The sequence below is a fragment of the Chiloscyllium plagiosum genome, unplaced genomic scaffold (genome assembly GCF_037043375.1).
Source record: "Chiloscyllium plagiosum isolate Xiang-an unplaced genomic scaffold, Cpla_swu_hap1 HiC_scaffold_27, whole genome shotgun sequence".
Classification (NCBI taxonomy): Eukaryota; Metazoa; Chordata; class Chondrichthyes; order Orectolobiformes; family Hemiscylliidae; genus Chiloscyllium; species Chiloscyllium plagiosum.
Window position 1 is genome coordinate 18,303,492 of NW_028270165.1, and position 16,960 is coordinate 18,320,451.

Sequence of the window (16,960 nt, forward strand, 5' to 3'; positions counted from 1 at the left end):
AAATGATAGGATATATTGAACAAACCTAGATTGCTGTTAAGTCTTTCATCTTTTTGAATGGGTTGCAGGTTTCCTTAATGTATAAATCTCAGAATTTCTTTTAAGTTACAATCTCATGATGACTTAGGTTTTATAAAAATAGGTGACTTCTCAGCTCAGACAATGCATGGCAGGTGTGAGGCTTGAGTCTGTCTGTATCCCAATCTTGTATCAGACTGGTTTCATTTCTGAAGTAGGAATTTATAAAATACTACATGGATTGACTGCCTGCACTAACTGTCTGCAGATTGTGTGTTTTTTTGAGCGAAATTGCATGTATCTGCAAATGTAATTCTGCAAATGCAAATTCACCCCATTGTGAATTTGCACCTTGTGCATCACGTACCATGCTTTGTAAAGTGTGGGTGTGTTGGAGTATAAGCCTCAGGAGTTGAGAGTGTTGGGGTGTGTGTTTGAGAGGTATGGATAAAAGCGAGAGCTTGCATTTTGCTAAAACAAAGAAGTGCAGGACTTGTACAGTTAATGGGAGAGCCCTGGGTTGTATTGTAGAACAGAGAGATCTGGGGGTGTTCAGGTACACAGTAGTTTGAAAGTTGCATCATTGGTAGACTGGGTGGTTAAGAAGGCATTTAGCACACTTGCCTTTATTGTTCACACCATTGAGTATAGGAGTTGGGACATAATGTTGAGGTTATACAGGATGATGGTGAGGCCACTATTTGCCAGGACTGGAGGAATTGAGTTATAAGGGGAGGCTGAGACTTCTTTCATGAGAGCAGAGGAGGTTGAGGGGTGACCTTATTGAGATATACAAAATCATGAGAGGTGTAGTAAAATTATTAGCAAAAATAGCGAGGTGCAAATGTTGATATGTCGAGCTACCGGGGTGGGGGGGTGCGGGGGGGGTGGGAGAGTGGGAGAGTGGGAGAGGTGTGTATGTGTGTGTGTGTGGTGGTCATTGAGGCTCTATCTTTTTTTCTCCCATTGGCCTTTGGATAGTTAGAAACTGTCAGTAACTCCATCTCCACAGAGTCTACCACACATGCTCCTCAGTGTCAGCAAAAACACCGCCCATGCTTGTAGCTGTCCGCAAAAACGGCGCTATGTTGTATTGATGGACCAATGAGGAGTACTGGAGGACCGGTAGGAGTCTAGTCTTCTTGTTAAACACAGCCTCTCTATTGTCTGAAAGTGGACCATTAGCTTCTCAAGCTGTTGCTGCTTCTCTCTATGAATGAAGATTGAGATTCACCACAGACTGGAACTTCCTCTGTCCAACATCTGTGAGCACAGCGATCTCTCTTCTCTCCCCCCTCTTCTATTCTCTTTTTTTCATGCAGGGGTTCAATTTGTGACTTGAAGCAACTAAAAGCAAAGGGAGGGGACAGACTGGAAAAGTTGGTCCAGGTCTATGTCTCAATTGGCAAACACATGGCAAATGCATTACCTCAGTGTGAAGTTATAGCCGGTGTTGTGGAAAAAGAAAACAGCACAAAGCATTGTTTAAATGATCATATATTGCGATGGCAGAAGCTGGAGATCAGAGTCAAAAAATGTGGCACTGGAGGCACAGCAGGTCAGACAGCATCCGAGGAGCAGGAGAGTTGATGTTTCAGGCACAAGCCCTTCATCAGGAATGTTGTGTGGATGGACAAAGAGGTCTCAGCATTTTTTCACACCAGGAGAAATTGAGGTCTGCAGATGCTGGAGATCAGAGTTGAGAGTGTTGCTGGAAAAGCACAGCTGTTCAGGCAGCATCAGAGGAGCGGGAGAATCGACGTTTTGGGCTGATTCTCCTGCTTCTTGGATGCTGCCTGACCTGCTGTGCTTTTCCAGCAACATATTCTTCCACACCAATCAATGCCAGTTGTCAGACCCCAATACCCATCCAACAATGAATTGGATGGGTATTGGGGAAGGCAAGAAAATGGTTGTGATGACCAAAAGAAGAGTTAAAGTCAGACAGCACAGAAACAGACCCTTATCCGAGGATGGATGTGGTGTTCCCTACATTGGACAAACAGGCAGAAAACTAGCCACTAGGATATATGAACATCAACTAGCCACAAAAAGACATCACCCACTATCCCTAGTATCCTTACAGATGCATGAGGAAGGACACCACTTCGACTGGCACAACACATCCACCCCAGGACAAGCCAAACAGAGACACGCATGAGAATTCCTAGAAGCATAGAATTCTGGTTGGAATGCTATCAACAAATACATTGACTTGGATCCCATTTGCACCCCCCCCCCGAAAAAGAACAGGAAATGACATTGCCATACGAAATGATGCCACCACAGGAAATGACATCACCAACCCAAAGAAACCCAAACATCTAAATAGAAAGTGGGCTACACCACTGGTGCTTCATCTGGAGGCTCACTGCAGATGTTACCTAGTATAGTGATGGAAAATGAACCTTTCAGCTCAGCGAGCAAACCTACATCCAGAACCTCACCCTGAGCTACAAACCTTCTCAAAACTCACCAGTTTCATGGTCCAATCTGGTTGCTGAGATTCTTCATATTGATGGATCCACTCCAATTAAACACTGGGAAGAATGAAGCCACTGGTTTCCAATTTTTTGCATCCATCTTCATTCCTCAGCCTCCATCTCTCTCCCTTATAACTCTCAGATTCAGCCAGGCTGTTCATAACTTGCTGCATTGGATTCTGAGAGTAGCTTCTGACCTGTGGGCGGCACGGTGGCCCAGTGGTTAGCACTGCTGCCTCACAGTGCCAGAGACCCGGGTTCAATTCCCGCCTCAGGCAACTGACTGTGTGGAGTTTGCACATTCTCCCCGTGTCTGTGTGGGTTTCCTCCGGGTGCTCCGGTTTCCTCCCACAGTCCAAAGATGTGCAGGTCAGGTGAATTGGCCATACTAAATTGCCCGTAGTGTTAGGTAAGGGGTAAATGTAGGGATATGGGTGGGTTGCGCTTCGGCGGGTCGGTGTGGACTTGTTGGGCCGAAGGGCCTGTTTCCACACTGTCATGCCATGCCGTCCCGTCCCGTCCCATCCCATCCCTCCTGTATCCGCCTCTGTCATCTCATTCGAGCCTGTCCCATCCCATCCCATCCCATCCCTCCTGTATCCGCCTCTGTCATCTCATTCGAGCCTGTCCCATTCTCAAAGTAGCTGCTGCTGCCGGAATCATCTTTGGTCCCTTCCTTACCTCCAGGCTTGACTACTTCACTGCTGCAATCAATAATTTTACGCATTTGCCCTTCTGTAAACTTGAAATCATCTAAGACTTTGCTCTTGTTTCATGGCAACAATTCTCATTCCTCTGTGGCTCATGTGTCCACTGACCTGTGCTGGTGCCCATTCAAGCAACAACCAAATTTTAAAATTCTCATTTTAGTCTTCAAATCTCTCCAATGGTTTCTCCCATCTTTATCTTTGTAATCTCTGTATGTTGAGATGAGTGTGCTGCTCCAATAGTGAGTGTCTTTGAACAGAACTTGCAGGTAATGGTCTCCCATGTAACTGCTGCTCCCATGTACCTATCGACGTTAATTGTTAACCCTTTCGATAGCCTCTGACTTGCCGGTTCCAATAGGGATAGTATTGCTGTCCTCCAATGTGAAAGCTAAGGGAAGTTTTGATTTAGCAGCTCTGCTATTTCAGTGTTCCCCCATTAACTCAGCGGTTTCGCCTTCCCAGGGACAAATATTTACTTCAGCGATTCTGTTCCCTTCAGCATACCAATACAAGCTCTTGCTATTCTTTTTGATATTTTGTGCTGGGTTTATTTCGTAATTTACCTTACCTATTTTTATTGATTTTATTCGTATCCGTTTGTTTATGTCTGAAAGTTTCTCAATGCTTCAGCTTTCCAGAGGTCTGGAATAACATTTCTGAAAATTGAAATAAAATACGTTCAAACTTAAAAGAAACTCACCTTTCAAATGGCTGGGGGCGGGGAAAACAATCGCCCCGCCCCCATTGTCTCCGAATTCTTGGAGGACTCCTCCGACCGCGCCACTTCGGCGGGTGATGACGTCACCAAGAGGGACCCCGCCTCCAGTGAGTTGGCGCATGTGCAATGGGACAAAGTGTTACTGAGTGTGGGAGAGGAATGGCGCCGGCGGCTGAAGGAACAAGAACAGGAGCCGCTGGAAAAGCTGAGCAGGTCCGGCAGCTGGTGTCGGGAGGAATGTGAGGAGGTGTTTCGGGTCCGGGGATTCTCCTTCAGAACAGGACCAGGTTTCAGGAACATCCCGGGGAGGTCGCCAGGCCCGAGCGCCAAGACCTGGCTCCTGCCCCCGGGGAGAGGAGACAGTGAGACAGGGTAGGATTGGGACCCGCGGGAGGAGGGAGACTGGGGAGTTTATAAACTCCTAGGGGGAGGCCTCAGGCCTCCAATAGAAGCCCCACAGGCTCAGTGTTTACTTCACCGGCGAAGGAGCTCTCGGGTTGCCCGGGCAACCGGCCGCCAGCTTTGTGAGGGTCAGGCGCCTGTTGTCTTGGGACGGGGTTGTTGGATTGTTGTATAATATTGATCTCCTCTGTACTTTTAATCTTGAAGATTTTAAAAATGTACACTGGCTTCAATTTATGAATTCTAAGTATAGAAGCAAAATATAAACATCTCCTTACATGTATCCCAACATGTGCATAGGAGCTAAGACTGCCTCAAGATTTACAGAGGTGCTGAATCAATAGCTCTTTCCCTTTTGATTAATGAAGGTGGTGCCCAGCAGACTCCTGCACACAGCCTGTTCTGTCAGCGTTTATGGGAGAGATATGACAGCAAAACCCGTGAAGCCAAGTAATTTGAAGTCACACTTTAGTGCTTTAATCCCCTCAAATTCAGCATTACGTCAAGGCTGTAGGTGTACCAGACTCCCTAGGACAGCCAGGATGGATAACAAAGAGGAGAGCTGAGGTGTTATCCTCGTCAAGCCTGTAACTTCTGCAAAAAACACCATCAAGTTAATTAAATGCAATGTCCCCTTCAGCAATCCCACGCTGGCTCTTCTTAATCCACCTTTCTCCATGTGACTACAAATTTTGACCAGAATAACTATTTCTGCTTTTCCACCAAATTTAAACTGGCTGCCCTCTAATTGCTGAGTATATCTTTACAACCTTTCTTAAACAAGGCTAAAGTGTTTGCAGTTTTCCAGTCACTTCCTCCAATTCCATGGAAGACTGTTGAATTATGTCGAATGCTCCCACAATTTCTGTCGTCCCTTTCTTCAAGATCCTTGGATATATTTCATCAAGTCCCAGTGCCTTGTCAACTTCTAAGTGCCAACAGCTTATCGAAGACTTCTTTCATATTAATTTTGAACTTATACAGTGACAAAGTCACCTTGTTGGTTGCCCCGTAAGAATTGATTAGAGCAGAGTGAGAACAGAGGGGGAGAGAGTGGGATGGTGTTTTCAATTTTGTGAAATAAGAAAAGAATATTCTGCAGAAAGTAGAATTGCTTGTTCTGAATTTCTACCCTGCACTGACAGTGATGAATCTTATAATTTCTTTTTGCAGCTGTAAATATATTTCTTACTTTAAAAACGGAAGGCTGGCTGTGACTCTGGATGGATTCAGTATTTAAAACTGTGGTGACTCTGTAAATCAAGCAGGGGGCGTGGCCACGTGACGTTCCCATTTTGAACTCGGAAGAGTGCGGGGCGTGGCTATGTGACGTCCCCGTCTCGCACCCGGAAGAGTGCGGACTGGTCACGTGATGTCCCGTTTCGCGCCCCGGAAAAGTGCGGACGATCACGTGACGTCCCGTTTCGCGCCTCGGAAGTGGGTCAAGGAGGCCACGTGATGCCCCATTTCGCGGGCAAAAGGAGGTCACGTGGGATCGGACAGCTAGGAATGTAAGAAGGTGGGGAAAGGAGTCAGACTAACACCCAATCAGAAGATAATTCTACCTCAGTGTTTATATGACGTTTTTTATTGTATAAAAGACTGGGGCAGGGACAAAACGAGGTCTTTCCTTTTTGAACTGGCATACTTTTATAGTTTGTCAGGGACAAAGGGGTTTAGACCCAGAGCTCTGAATGCTTTGTTCACTTACTGTGTAAAATAAATTAAGAGTGTGAGACCGAATATCTTCTCCTATTGCTTCATTTAAAAGAACACGCAGGACTTGGCTCACACATAGAAGAAAGTAAGTTTGTAGATTGAGCCAAAGTCCAACAATTTGGTGACCCCGACGTGATGAAGACGGAGAAGTGACGGAAAGAGAGAAAAATAGAAACAACGGACAACTGACGTTTGATGACAACAACAAGCGGTGCCGCATTAAAAAAAGGTGAGCAGACGCCTGTTTATATCGAAGTTCTGCAATTGGAGATACTAAATTGATTGTTGTCATTATACTGCAAGTGTCCTAGTAATAGTAAGTGGACAAAGCATTGATAAGGTACGTACAGGTTTAAAGTCCCTTGGGGTTAGAGTCCCCATAAAAGCAACAAAGTTTGATACGTACAGGTTTAAAGTCCCTTGGGGTTAGAGTCCCCATAAAAGCAACAAGGTACGTACGGGTTTAAAGTCCCTTGGGGTTAGAGTCCCCATAAAAGCAACAAAGTTTGATACGTACAGGTTTAAAGTCCCTTGGGGTTAGAGTCCCCATAAAAGCAACAAGGTACGTACGGGTTTAAAGTCCCTTGGGGTTAGAGTCCCCATAAAAGCAACAAAGTTTGATACGTACAGGTTTAAAGTCCCTTGGGGTTAGAGTCCCCATAAAAGCAACAAGGTACGTAAATGTGAGGAGGTTTAAAGTCCATTGAGCAGGATCTCATAAAAGCAACGCTCACAAATTTTGATGTATGTTTGATGTTTTGTAAGTTTTAGAAATTAGATTGGGGAATGTACGGAGGGTGGAAGAAAAGCCAGTAGCGTTTTGAAGACCAAGACGGTGGTGTTTCAGTGAGAGAGAGTTGGTAGTGGAAACCTAACGGTGACAACGAAACTGCTGATCAATCTCGCTGAAAGGGTCAGTTGCTTGGGTGTATTTCATCCAAACTGACTAGCCACCGGCTTTGTCTTTGATTGGGTTGGTTGTTTGGTTATATTTATATCTAAACTAACTGACTAGTGGACGGGAGGATTAAAATAAAAATACATAAAATGGAAGGGGAGTTTGGTAAAGAATGTGAAGAATATGGAGGATGTTCTTCCGATTTAATGTTGCCCATAAAACAGCAGTGGGGTAAAGCCAGAAGTCAGTTAGTCAGTGGGCTTGCAAAGAATAAACAAAAAACAATGATGGAGAAATATGATAAGATTTGGGAGGAATTACAGAAACAAGGCAAAGTCCCTAGAGATGAGGAGAAGAAGAAATTGTCACTGTTTTTAGGAAAAGCAGAAGAACAAGCTAAATTAGAAGTAGAAGAGCACATGAAGGGAAAGAAAGGGTCAATATTAGTTAGAAGAAAGTGGACAAAAGAAGGCGGGGAGGAAGAAGAGAGGAGGATTCATCTGCACAACATGATGTTAGCCTGTATGGTGGTAGAAACATTACAAAAGGGAGTAGGTGGTACCTTCACAACAGATTTGACAAAGGAGATAGGAAAGGCAGGACCATCTGCGCCATTATATCCTAAATTGCCTGTGGTACAATCACCGCCTCCATATCCTATAATACAAATGCCACTTATGTATGTTCAAGAAGGGGTGTTAGACATGCGAGAAGTAGGAACAAGAGAGTACAATGTAGTAAAACAGAGACTGGCGGAGGCTGTAGAAGAAAGTATTAGGAAAGTAGAAAAATTAACATTAGAAGTTGATCAGAGGGTTAAGGAAGCGGAGGAAGCAAATAGGGTGACAATGATGCACAGTAGGAATAAAGAACAGCTAAAACAGGGCAGATGTTTTCCAGTACAGGAGCCAGATGCTCATTCAACACCATATAGTGCTGAGAATGAAAAGAGGGGAAGATTACATGATTCAGGCCAGTTATTGGATGATGGGTTCTCAGACAGAAGGAGGAGAGATTTGAGGGAAGAACAGGATAGAGAGAAAGTGGATGTGGAGTCTAAAAGTAGTATAGATATTGAGGACGAGGAATCCCTGACAGACAATGATCCAAACACCTACCCGGTCACCTTGAAAGGCTCACTCACAATGCATACTGAACATGGCCCTCCACTGAAGCCCCTCCCTGAATTGAGTTACGACTTGCGTCAAAGAGACACATTACGACAACCTATAAAGTATCAGCACCACCAAATGCCGTTAATTTACAGAGGCTCTTATCTGGGGAATGTCTATCAGCCTTTTACATTTGCTGATATGAACTGTATCCTGGATAAAATGCCCCCACCCATGGAGGGGGGTGGGCCCTGGATGGTAAAGTTTTCTCAATATACACTAGGGTACAAGTTAGCCATGGGCGATTGGAGAGCGTTGCTGGGTAAGCAATTGAATATGTGGGAAATACAGCAGATCGAAGCGTCTGCGGGGACCACCTTATTACCTGATTCGGAACCGTTTGTGCAGCATGCCACCTGTGTGGGAAGGGCAATGAGGGATAGGTTTCCGATTCCACCGGGAGCGATGCACTCACTCACCTTCACAATGAAGGAGGGTGAGGATATGTCTGTCTTTTTGGCTAGGTGTAAGGACACGTGGGCAGATACTGCGGGGAGCCATCCAGGGTCAGGCCAGCTACAGACTACATTATTTAGGAATGCCGTTATGGCAGGGATGCCAAAGGAAGTAAAAGAGGCAATGGAGAGTAATCCTGACATCCCAGGTTGTACTACAGAACAGTGGGAAAAACATTTGACGCATCACATGAAGCGTTACAGGACAAAACAAGATGAGGATAAACAGAGTAATGAGTCAGCTAAAGCGCAGTTGCTGAAGTTACAGCTCGATGAGGCTAGAAGGAAGGCTAATGATACAAAGAAGGCCTCCCAAAAGACGACGAATCAGATGGTTCAGCGGCCGTCGCCACAAAACAATCCACCAAGTTTAGTTCCAACACCTGATTGGATGCCACCCTACCCCCAATATGGGGGCAGACCAATAGGTGTACCAGGAGGAATGCGTGGTAGAGGAAGGGGCCGCGGAGGATTTAGAGGTCAGCCACTTAACACCTGTTTTGAATGTGGCCAACCCGGGCATTGGAGAAGGGATTGTCCCATGCTGTGGGGACTCCAGGGAGGCCAGGGATTGATCCCAAGGCAGTACCTCCGTGCAAGTCAGCCTCCTTCTCAACAGGCTGTTCAGCCTTATCAAGTCCCAAATGCAGCTGCAGCCCCGGTGAAAGGACAGTACCCCCAAACTATGCTGGAAGGGCAGGGGTATGAATATTGACGGGGCCCGAGAACCCAGGGGCATGTGGGGTTGGCAGACCCCTATATGCAAATGAGGGTAATGGACAAGACTTTGTCTTTTTTGGTTGACACGGTGCAAGATTTTCTACCATCACTTGTGATATACCTCGGTCAAGCATGTCATCCTCTAGCGTCCAGTTAGTAGGGTTCTCGGGTAAACCAGAAAATCTGCCTTTGACATCGCCATTGATTACATCAGTGGCCGGACAGACCTTTCGTCACCAGTATATTTCATCACCTGCATGCCCCGTGAATTTGATGGGACGTGACTTGTTGGTGAGATGCGGGGTTTCGGTTCTCTGCGGGCCAGATGGACTGGTGGTGACCTTTCCAAATGGCCATTCCATCAATTGTTCTATGACAATGATTCACTCTGGATCCCAAATGATGTTATCACCAGACACATCACCAATGGCAGAAGGGCAGTGGGCAGATATATATTGGGGACTTCTCGAACCCGAAAACAGGCAAAACAACGGCATACAGTCTTTATACAATCAATGGCGACCCTGGGTTCAGATGTTGCATCCCTATGCTCCTCCTGCAGATCCCCTTCATGTTACTTTATATTATGATAGAGATGATAATGAAATTTATCAGCATGCATTCTATCAGCACTTGGAAGGGACTCAATGGGATATTTCTTCCAGTTGCATTCTGCTTGGAAACGAAGGTGTGGCAGGTATTGTTGAATTAACTGTAGAACAGTTGGACTGGTATGAGATGTCTGAAGAAGCTATACCTCATGTCACGTTGGCCGTGCATGCTGAACATCAGGCCAAGGATCTGGGACCTATGTCCAAACGCTTGATGGTGTTAACGGACTGGGTGTGGACTCAGTTACCCGGTTTACAATATTCACCATCGGAGGAAGCCTATCGAATTATGTACAGAACAACTGACAAGGTACTGCTGGAACATAGGCAGATTGAACGGTTTCATGGTAGGGAAAAAACAGACCATCCACAGGCTGCGGCGATGCTTGACTCACTACCAGATACCTTGTGGTCAGCTAGTTCAACGGACGTAGGGTACTGCAAACATGTCACACCGATCACATTTGATTTAATAGACCACACTCCGATTTGGCAGAGACAATATTCACACAAACCAGAGGCCGAAGCCGGCATTGCCGACACAATCGAAGGATTGTTAGCAGCAGGGGTGCTAGAACCCTCCCGGTCAGCTTGGAACACTCCTATCTTACCTGTAGAGAAGCAGAATACAGGCAGATATAGGATGGCACATGATCTTCGACGGATTAATAGTGCCGTTTCTACTCCAACAGTTCCAGTTCCAAACCCCTACACTGCAATGTCTGTGCTGACCCCTGACCATAAATGGTTCTCGTGCATTGATCTCGCCAACGCGTTCTTTTGTTTGCCCTTAGCTGATCATTTGAGGGACATTTTTTCATTTACCTATAAAGGCCAACAATTACGTGATACAAGGGTCCCTCAAGGGTTTATTTTGTCACCTGGGGTGTTTAATCAGGTACTGAAACAGCAGCTGAAGGATCTGACGCTCCCAAAGGGGGTGGTATTGATCCAGTATGTGGATGACATTCTTTTGGCAGCACCCGATCATGTTTCTTGTTTGGAAGCCACAAAGTCGTTGCTGTTTCACCTGTATAGTGTCGGTTTCAAAGTTTCACGGGTTAAATTGCAATGCTGCAGACAAACGGTGTCTTTTCTGGGTAGAGTTATTTCTGCTCAGGGAACAGGTGTGTCTCCGTCCCATAGATCCTCCATTCTGCATCATACCAAACCAGTCACTGTAAAAGACATGCTCTCATTTCTTGGGTTGGCAGGATACAGTAGACAATTTATTGCATCATATGGGGAGCTCACTTTCCCTCTGAGGACCATGGTAAATGAGCAAGGTATGAGAAATTTGTCGGCCCATTTGCAGTGGACTACGGAGGCAGATGAAAGTTTCATATCTCTTAAACAGGCTTTAACGCAGGCTGCTGATTTAGCGGTCCCAGATTACAAAGAGCCATTTTTCCTCGATATTTCTGAAAAATTACACACAATAAATGGTGTTCTTTTTCAGAAAAAAGGGGGAGGCCGGCAGGTGCTGATGTACGTAAGTGTTACTCTTGACCCAGTGGAGGACAGACACCCGCCATGTACAAGACATGCAGCAGGGGTAGCAAAATTTTCCAAAAGGTAGCACATATAGTCATGGGCCATTCATTAACAGTACTGATGACACATAGTATAGTGGCCTATGTGAACTCAACAGCCTTTACAATGACGTCATTGCGGCAAACTAGGTTAGAGAAAATCTTGAATGCACCACATATAATTTTTACACATGAAGGAATTAACATGGCTGATAATATGGGAGAAGGAGAGCCACACATCTGTGAGGAAAGGGTACAGAGAGATACTAAAGTAAGGGCAGATTTACAGGCAATTCCATTAGTAGACCCAGAAGAAGTGCTGTTCACAGATGGTTGCTGTTACAGACATCCAACTGAAGGACTTAAAGCAGCCTATGCAGTGGTGCGACAGACAAGTGAGGGATTTGAGGAAGTGTTGACAGGAAAAGTGGAAAGAATGAATCGGTCCATAAAAGGAAAAATAGGAAAAGTGTGTGCACAAACAAAGTTAAGCTGGGTGGATGCCCTACCCTTAGCTTTAATGTCCATTAGAAGCTCAGTAAACTCTATCACAGGGTTCACCCCATATGAGCTGACAACAGGGCAGCAGTTCCCGGGACCAGGAGCTGGAATACAGATGTTAGAGGGAGGAGGAGCCTCTTTAAGGTACAAACCTTACTATGACCAACTAACAGCTTTGGTGTCAGCTTTCTCCAAACAGGTTGGACCGGAAAAGGGGGAACTACAGAGCCAGGTGCCATCTACGACAGACTGGGTCCTGCTGAAGGTGATCAAACGGAAGTGGTCGGAGCCGAGGTGGACAGGACCTTATAAGGTGGTGGAGAGGACATCTCATGCGGTCAGACTACAGGGGAAAGGAGAAAGCTGGTACCATTGGAGCCAGTGTGCAGCCACGGAACCGCCAACAAGAACTTTAGAACAAATAAGAACAGAAAACGAGTAGAAGGGTCCTAAATGTTTAATGATTGTACGAAGAAAGTTTTGGAAAAAGGGGGAGTGTGCTCTATGTTTGGAGATCAATGTTGTACGTTCATCCCCAACAATATGGCACCTGATGGTTCGGTCACTAGAGCCTTGGAAGGGCTAAGAATTTTGTCTGAAGAAATGCATGAACACTTGGGTATTTACAATCCTCTAGGAGGACTGTTTGATTCATGGTTTGGGAAATGGAAGGGATTAATTGCCTCTGTGTTTATGTCCCTCGGGGGTATGATTATTGTGTTAGTGTTGTGCGGATGTTGTTGTATTCCCTATATTAGATCTTTGTTAAACAGGGTAATTATTACAGCAATTGAAGGGAAGGCTCCCCCGTCTTACCAGATGTCACAGATGGAGACGGAAACCATGGCTTTAGCAAGGAGGGAGGACTATGCATCAGAGAGCGAATATGATATATAGAACTGGTTGGTTGGTCTCATTTTCATGAGACCAAAAGGGGGACTTGTAAATATATTTCTTACTTTAAAAACGGAAGGCTGGCTGTGACTCTGGATGGATTCAGTATTTAAAACTGTGGTGACTCTGTAAATCAAGCAGGGGGCGTGGCCACGTGACGTTCCCATTTTGAACTCGGAAGAGTGCGGGGCGTGGCTATGTGACGTCCCCGTCTCGCACCCGGAAGAGTGCGGACTGGTCACGTGATGTCCCGTTTCGCGCCCCGGAAAAGTGCGGACGATCACGTGACGTCCCGTTTCGCGCCTCGGAAGTGGGTCAAGGAGGCCACGTGATGCCCCATTTCGCGGGCAAAAGGAGGTCACGTGGGATCGGACAGCTAGGAATGTAAGAAGGTGGGGAAAGGAGTCAGACTAACACCCAATCAGAAGATAATTCTACCTCAGTGTTTATATGACGTTTTTTATTGTATAAAAGACTGGGGCAGGGACAAAACGAGGTCTTTCCTTTTTGAACTGGCATACTTTTATAGTTTGTCAGGGACAAAGGGGTTTAGACCCAGAGCTCTGAATGCTTTGTTCACTTACTGTGTAAAATAAATTAAGAGTGTGAGACCGAATATCTTCTCCTATTGCTTCATTTAAAAGAACATGCAGGACTTGGCTCACACATAGAAGAAAGTAAGTTTGTAGATTGAGCCAAAGTCCAACACAGCGTATTTGAAGATCTGAAGACAGAAGTTTCAAAATGAACAGGTATAAGCGTTATGCCGGAAACATTGACTTTCCTGCACCTCGGATGCTGCCTGACCTGCTGTGCTTTTCCAGTGCTGCGCTTTTTGTCTCTGACTCTCCAGCGACTGCAGTCCTCACTTTGACATCAATGTCTGACAGTCACCCAATTCATCAGGACCGCAACAATTTTCAACTATGATTCTGTGAGAAGGAAACAAACTTTTTGGTTCTTGTTTGAGTACTTTTTCAGCATCAATGGGACTAGATGAGAGACCCTACTGTTGCAGCGCACTGAGCGTGGAGCGTGTAACAGCTATACGGCCTGAAAACAGGAATTCACAGTGGGGAGGGGCTGTACAAGTGTTGGCGTACAGCTGAAGCTTCAGCCATAGAGAAACTGGAGGAATCCCGCCCTGTGGAGAAACCATGGAAGTGTGGTAACTGTGGGAAAGGCTTTCATGCCCCGTCTGCCCCAGAGACTTATCAGCGCAGCCACACCGGGGAAAGGCCATTCTCCTGCCCAGTCTGTAGGAAGGCCTTCAGCAAATCCTCTGACCTGCTAAAGCACCACCAGATCCACAGAGGGGAGAGGCCATTCAGCTGCCCTGAGTGCGGCAAGGCATTCAGCAGTTCCACCACCCTGCTGACCCACAAGCGGGTCCAGGCGGGGGAGAGGCCCTTCAGCTGCTCCGAGTGTAGGAAGGCCTTCAGCAATTCCTCCGACCTCCTGAAGCACCAGCGGGTCCACACAGGGGAGAGGCCATTCTCTTGCCCTGACTGCGGACAGGCCTTCGGTGATTCCTCTGCCCTGCTGACCCACCGGCGGGTCCACACAGGGGAAAGGCCCTTCAGCTGTCCCAACTGCGGGAAGGCCTTCAGCAAATCCTCTGACCTGCTGAAGCACCAGCGGGTCCACACGGGGGAGAGGCCATTCTCCTGTCCCGAGTGTGGGAAGGCCTTCAGCTATTCCTCTGCCTTGCTGGCCCACCGGCGGGTCCACACTGGGGAAAGGCCCTTCAGCTGCCCCGAGTGTGGGAAGGCCTTCAGCAGTTCCTCCTACAGGCTGAACCATCAACGGGTCCACACGGGTGAAAGGCCTTTCAGCTGCTTAGAGTGCGGGAAAGCCTTCAGCAATTCCTCCAACCTACTGACCCACCGGCGTGTCCACACAGGGGAGAGACCCTTCAGCTGTCCAGAGTGCGGGAAGGCCTTCAACAGTTCCTCCCACCTGCTGACCCATCAGCGGGTCCACACGGGGGAGAGGCCGTTCCCCTGCACCGTGTGCGGGAAGGCTTTTAGCAATTCCTCCAACCTGCTGAACCACCAGCGGGTCCACACGGGCAAGAAGCCCTTCACCTGCTCTCAGTGTGGGAAGGGTTTCACACGCTTCTTCAACCTGCGGAGCCACCAGCGAGTTCACGCGCCATTGCAGGAGGATTGAAGGAGCAACGGGTTGGTGGTGGTGTTGGGTGTGGAGAGTGTGTGCGCTTTGACCTTGAGCTGTTTTTTAAAAAGAACTACTTTTTCTATGCCTTTTTGCTGGGGGGAATCTGAAGCTGTAACAAAGTTGGTCACAGTAAAGTTTACCTGAACTTAACGTCGGGTTCAGGCTCTCATTGAAAGCTTTGAGCTCCAAATGGTTTTTGTTTTAAAGCTGCTCATTTCTTTCAGCCTCCTGCACTAAGTTTCCAATGTCGTGTATCAGATGGAGTAGTGAATGAGTAGCTACTATCGTTAGAAATTGTAAATTTTTCAGGAGTGCAGGTACTGCACCATTTCATCAGCATTGTAAAGTTTACTGGCAGCAGTAAAGGGTGTGGGCCGAGTTCACTAGAAACGATGTGGAGGGGCCGGTGTTGAACTGGGGTGGGTAAAGTTAAAAAGCACCAGGTTATAGTCCAACAGGTTTATTTGGATGCACTAGCTTTCAGAGCACTGTTCTTTCATCAGGTAGCTGTGGAGCATAAGACCATAAGACATAGGAGTGGAAGTAAGGCCATTCGGCCCATCAGGTCCACTCCGCCATTCAATCATGGCTGATGCGCATTTCAGCTCCACTTACCAGCGTTCTCCCCGTAGCCCTTAATTCCTCGAGACAACAAGAATCTATCAATCTCGGCCTTGAAGACATTTAGCGTCCCGGCTTCCACTGCACTCCGTGGCAATGAATTCCACAGGCCCACCACTCTCTGGCTGAAGAAATGCCTCCGCATTTCTGTTCTGAAATGACCCCCTCTAATTCTAAGGCTGTGTCCACGGGTCCTAGTCTCCTCGTTTAACTGAAACAATTTCCTAGCATCCACCTTTTCCAAGCCATGTATTATTTTGTACGTCTCTATTAAGTCTCCCCTTAATCTTCTAAACTCCAACGAATACAATTCCAGTATCCTCAGCCGTTCCTCATAAGACACAGAATTTAAAGCAAAAGATCACAGTGTCATGCAACAGAAATGATATATTGAAAAAAACCTGGATTGCTGTTAAGTCTTTCATCTTTTAGAATGGGTTGCAGGTTTTGCTTCATTAATGTATAAATCCCAGAATATTTTTTAAGTCAGTCTCGAGATGACTTAAGGTTTTATAAAAATAGGTGACATCTCAGCTCTCACAATGTATGAAAGGTGTGAAGTTTGAGTGTGTCTGTATCCAAATCTTGAATCAGAATGGTTCTATTATCAAAGTAGGAATTTATAAAATAATACATGGATTGACTACCTGCCGATTTCTGCTCAAAGCGCACATCGAATGTATCTGCAAATGCAAATTCACCACATAGACCCATGTGTATGTGTTTGCAAGTGTGCATGCTTGGTAACGTTTGTGTGATGGAGTATAAGCCTCTGAGAAGGCGTGTGTGGGGTGTGTTTGTATGTGTGTGTCTGAGAGACCATGTGTATGTAAGAGAGCGTGTGAGTGTATAATGTAGTGGAGTGACCCAAGGTCCCTGTTGAGACCATCCTCATGGGTTCCGAACTTGGCTATCAGCCTCTGCTTGGCCACTAAAAACAATTGAGCAGTTATACAACATGCATTGGAGCGTACTGGGTGGAACTTATCTTTTGCTTTGCAGAAGGTGGGAGGCTCTGGATGAGAGCAAACACATGCTGGAAGACCTTCAGCTCAGAGTTGGAGCTGGAAGCCAGGCTGCATACACATCAGGGGAAAACTTAACCAGCTTTTTATTCCGGGTAATGGTCATTCATCTCCAGACAGAGCCTTCTCATTGGGTCAGTGGACAGGATCAGGTGGGTATGATGTGAATCACGCAGGTAAAGAGGATCTGAGAGAGGGCTGCAGGGGGGAGGAGCTAACTGGCTGGGTGGTGGGAGGAAGAACAAAGTTTGGCGGGGGGGGGGGGGAGGAGAAGGTGGTGGTGGTAAGGGACAATAGTGACAG

The 16,960-nt window shown here is 46.5% G+C and overlaps 3 protein-coding genes across 4 annotated transcripts in view; 2 read left to right on the plus strand and 1 right to left on the minus strand.

Annotated features, from left to right (window-relative positions):
• Positions 1 to 16,960, minus strand: part of LOC122545363 (uncharacterized) — a 227,691-nt gene that overhangs the window by 98,890 nt on the left and 111,841 nt on the right. The gene's annotated exons all lie outside the window — the stretch shown is intronic.
• Positions 4,072 to 9,434, plus strand: LOC148143310 (uncharacterized). 2 transcript variants are annotated; one of them, XM_087974114.1, is made up of 3 exons: positions 4,072 to 4,301; positions 5,505 to 6,400; positions 6,459 to 9,434. In XM_087974114.1, exon 3 carries the CDS (start codon positions 7,098 to 7,100, stop codon positions 9,288 to 9,290), a length of 2,193 nt encoding a protein of 730 aa, XP_087830240.1. In that variant the 5' UTR covers positions 4,072 to 4,301; positions 5,505 to 6,400; positions 6,459 to 7,097; the 3' UTR covers positions 9,291 to 9,434. The 2 variants fall into 2 exon arrangements, with proteins under 2 accessions (XP_087830240.1, XP_087830239.1); XM_087974113.1 differs by having other exon boundaries at positions 5,505 to 9,434.
• On the plus strand, positions 10,034 to 15,186 carry LOC148143311 (uncharacterized). Its single transcript, XM_087975701.1, has 3 exons — positions 10,034 to 10,804; positions 12,139 to 12,276; positions 13,878 to 15,186. The coding sequence occupies exons 1-3, from the start codon at positions 10,034 to 10,036 to the stop codon at positions 15,003 to 15,005; spliced, it is 2,037 nt and encodes a 678-aa protein (XP_087831827.1). The 3' UTR covers positions 15,006 to 15,186.

What these genes read in the sequence shown, in the direction of transcription:
- LOC148143310 (XM_087974113.1), top strand. Translation starts at nt 7,098, where the DNA reads ATGGAAGGGGAGTTTGGTAAAGAATGTGAAGAATATGGAGGATGTTCT.
- LOC148143311 (XM_087975701.1), top strand. Translation starts at nt 10,034, where the DNA reads ATGTCTGAAGAAGCTATACCTCATGTCACGTTGGCCGTGCATGCTGAA. An exon ending in CACCTGGGGTGTTTAATCAG is followed by an intron (nt 10,805 to 12,138) that starts GTACTGAAACAG and finishes TTCTCCAAACAG; the next exon opens with GTTGGACCGGAAAAGGGGGA. An exon ending in TGGAGAGGACATCTCATGCG is followed by an intron (nt 12,277 to 13,877) that starts GTCAGACTACAG and finishes AGCGTGTAACAG; the next exon opens with CTATACGGCCTGAAAACAGG.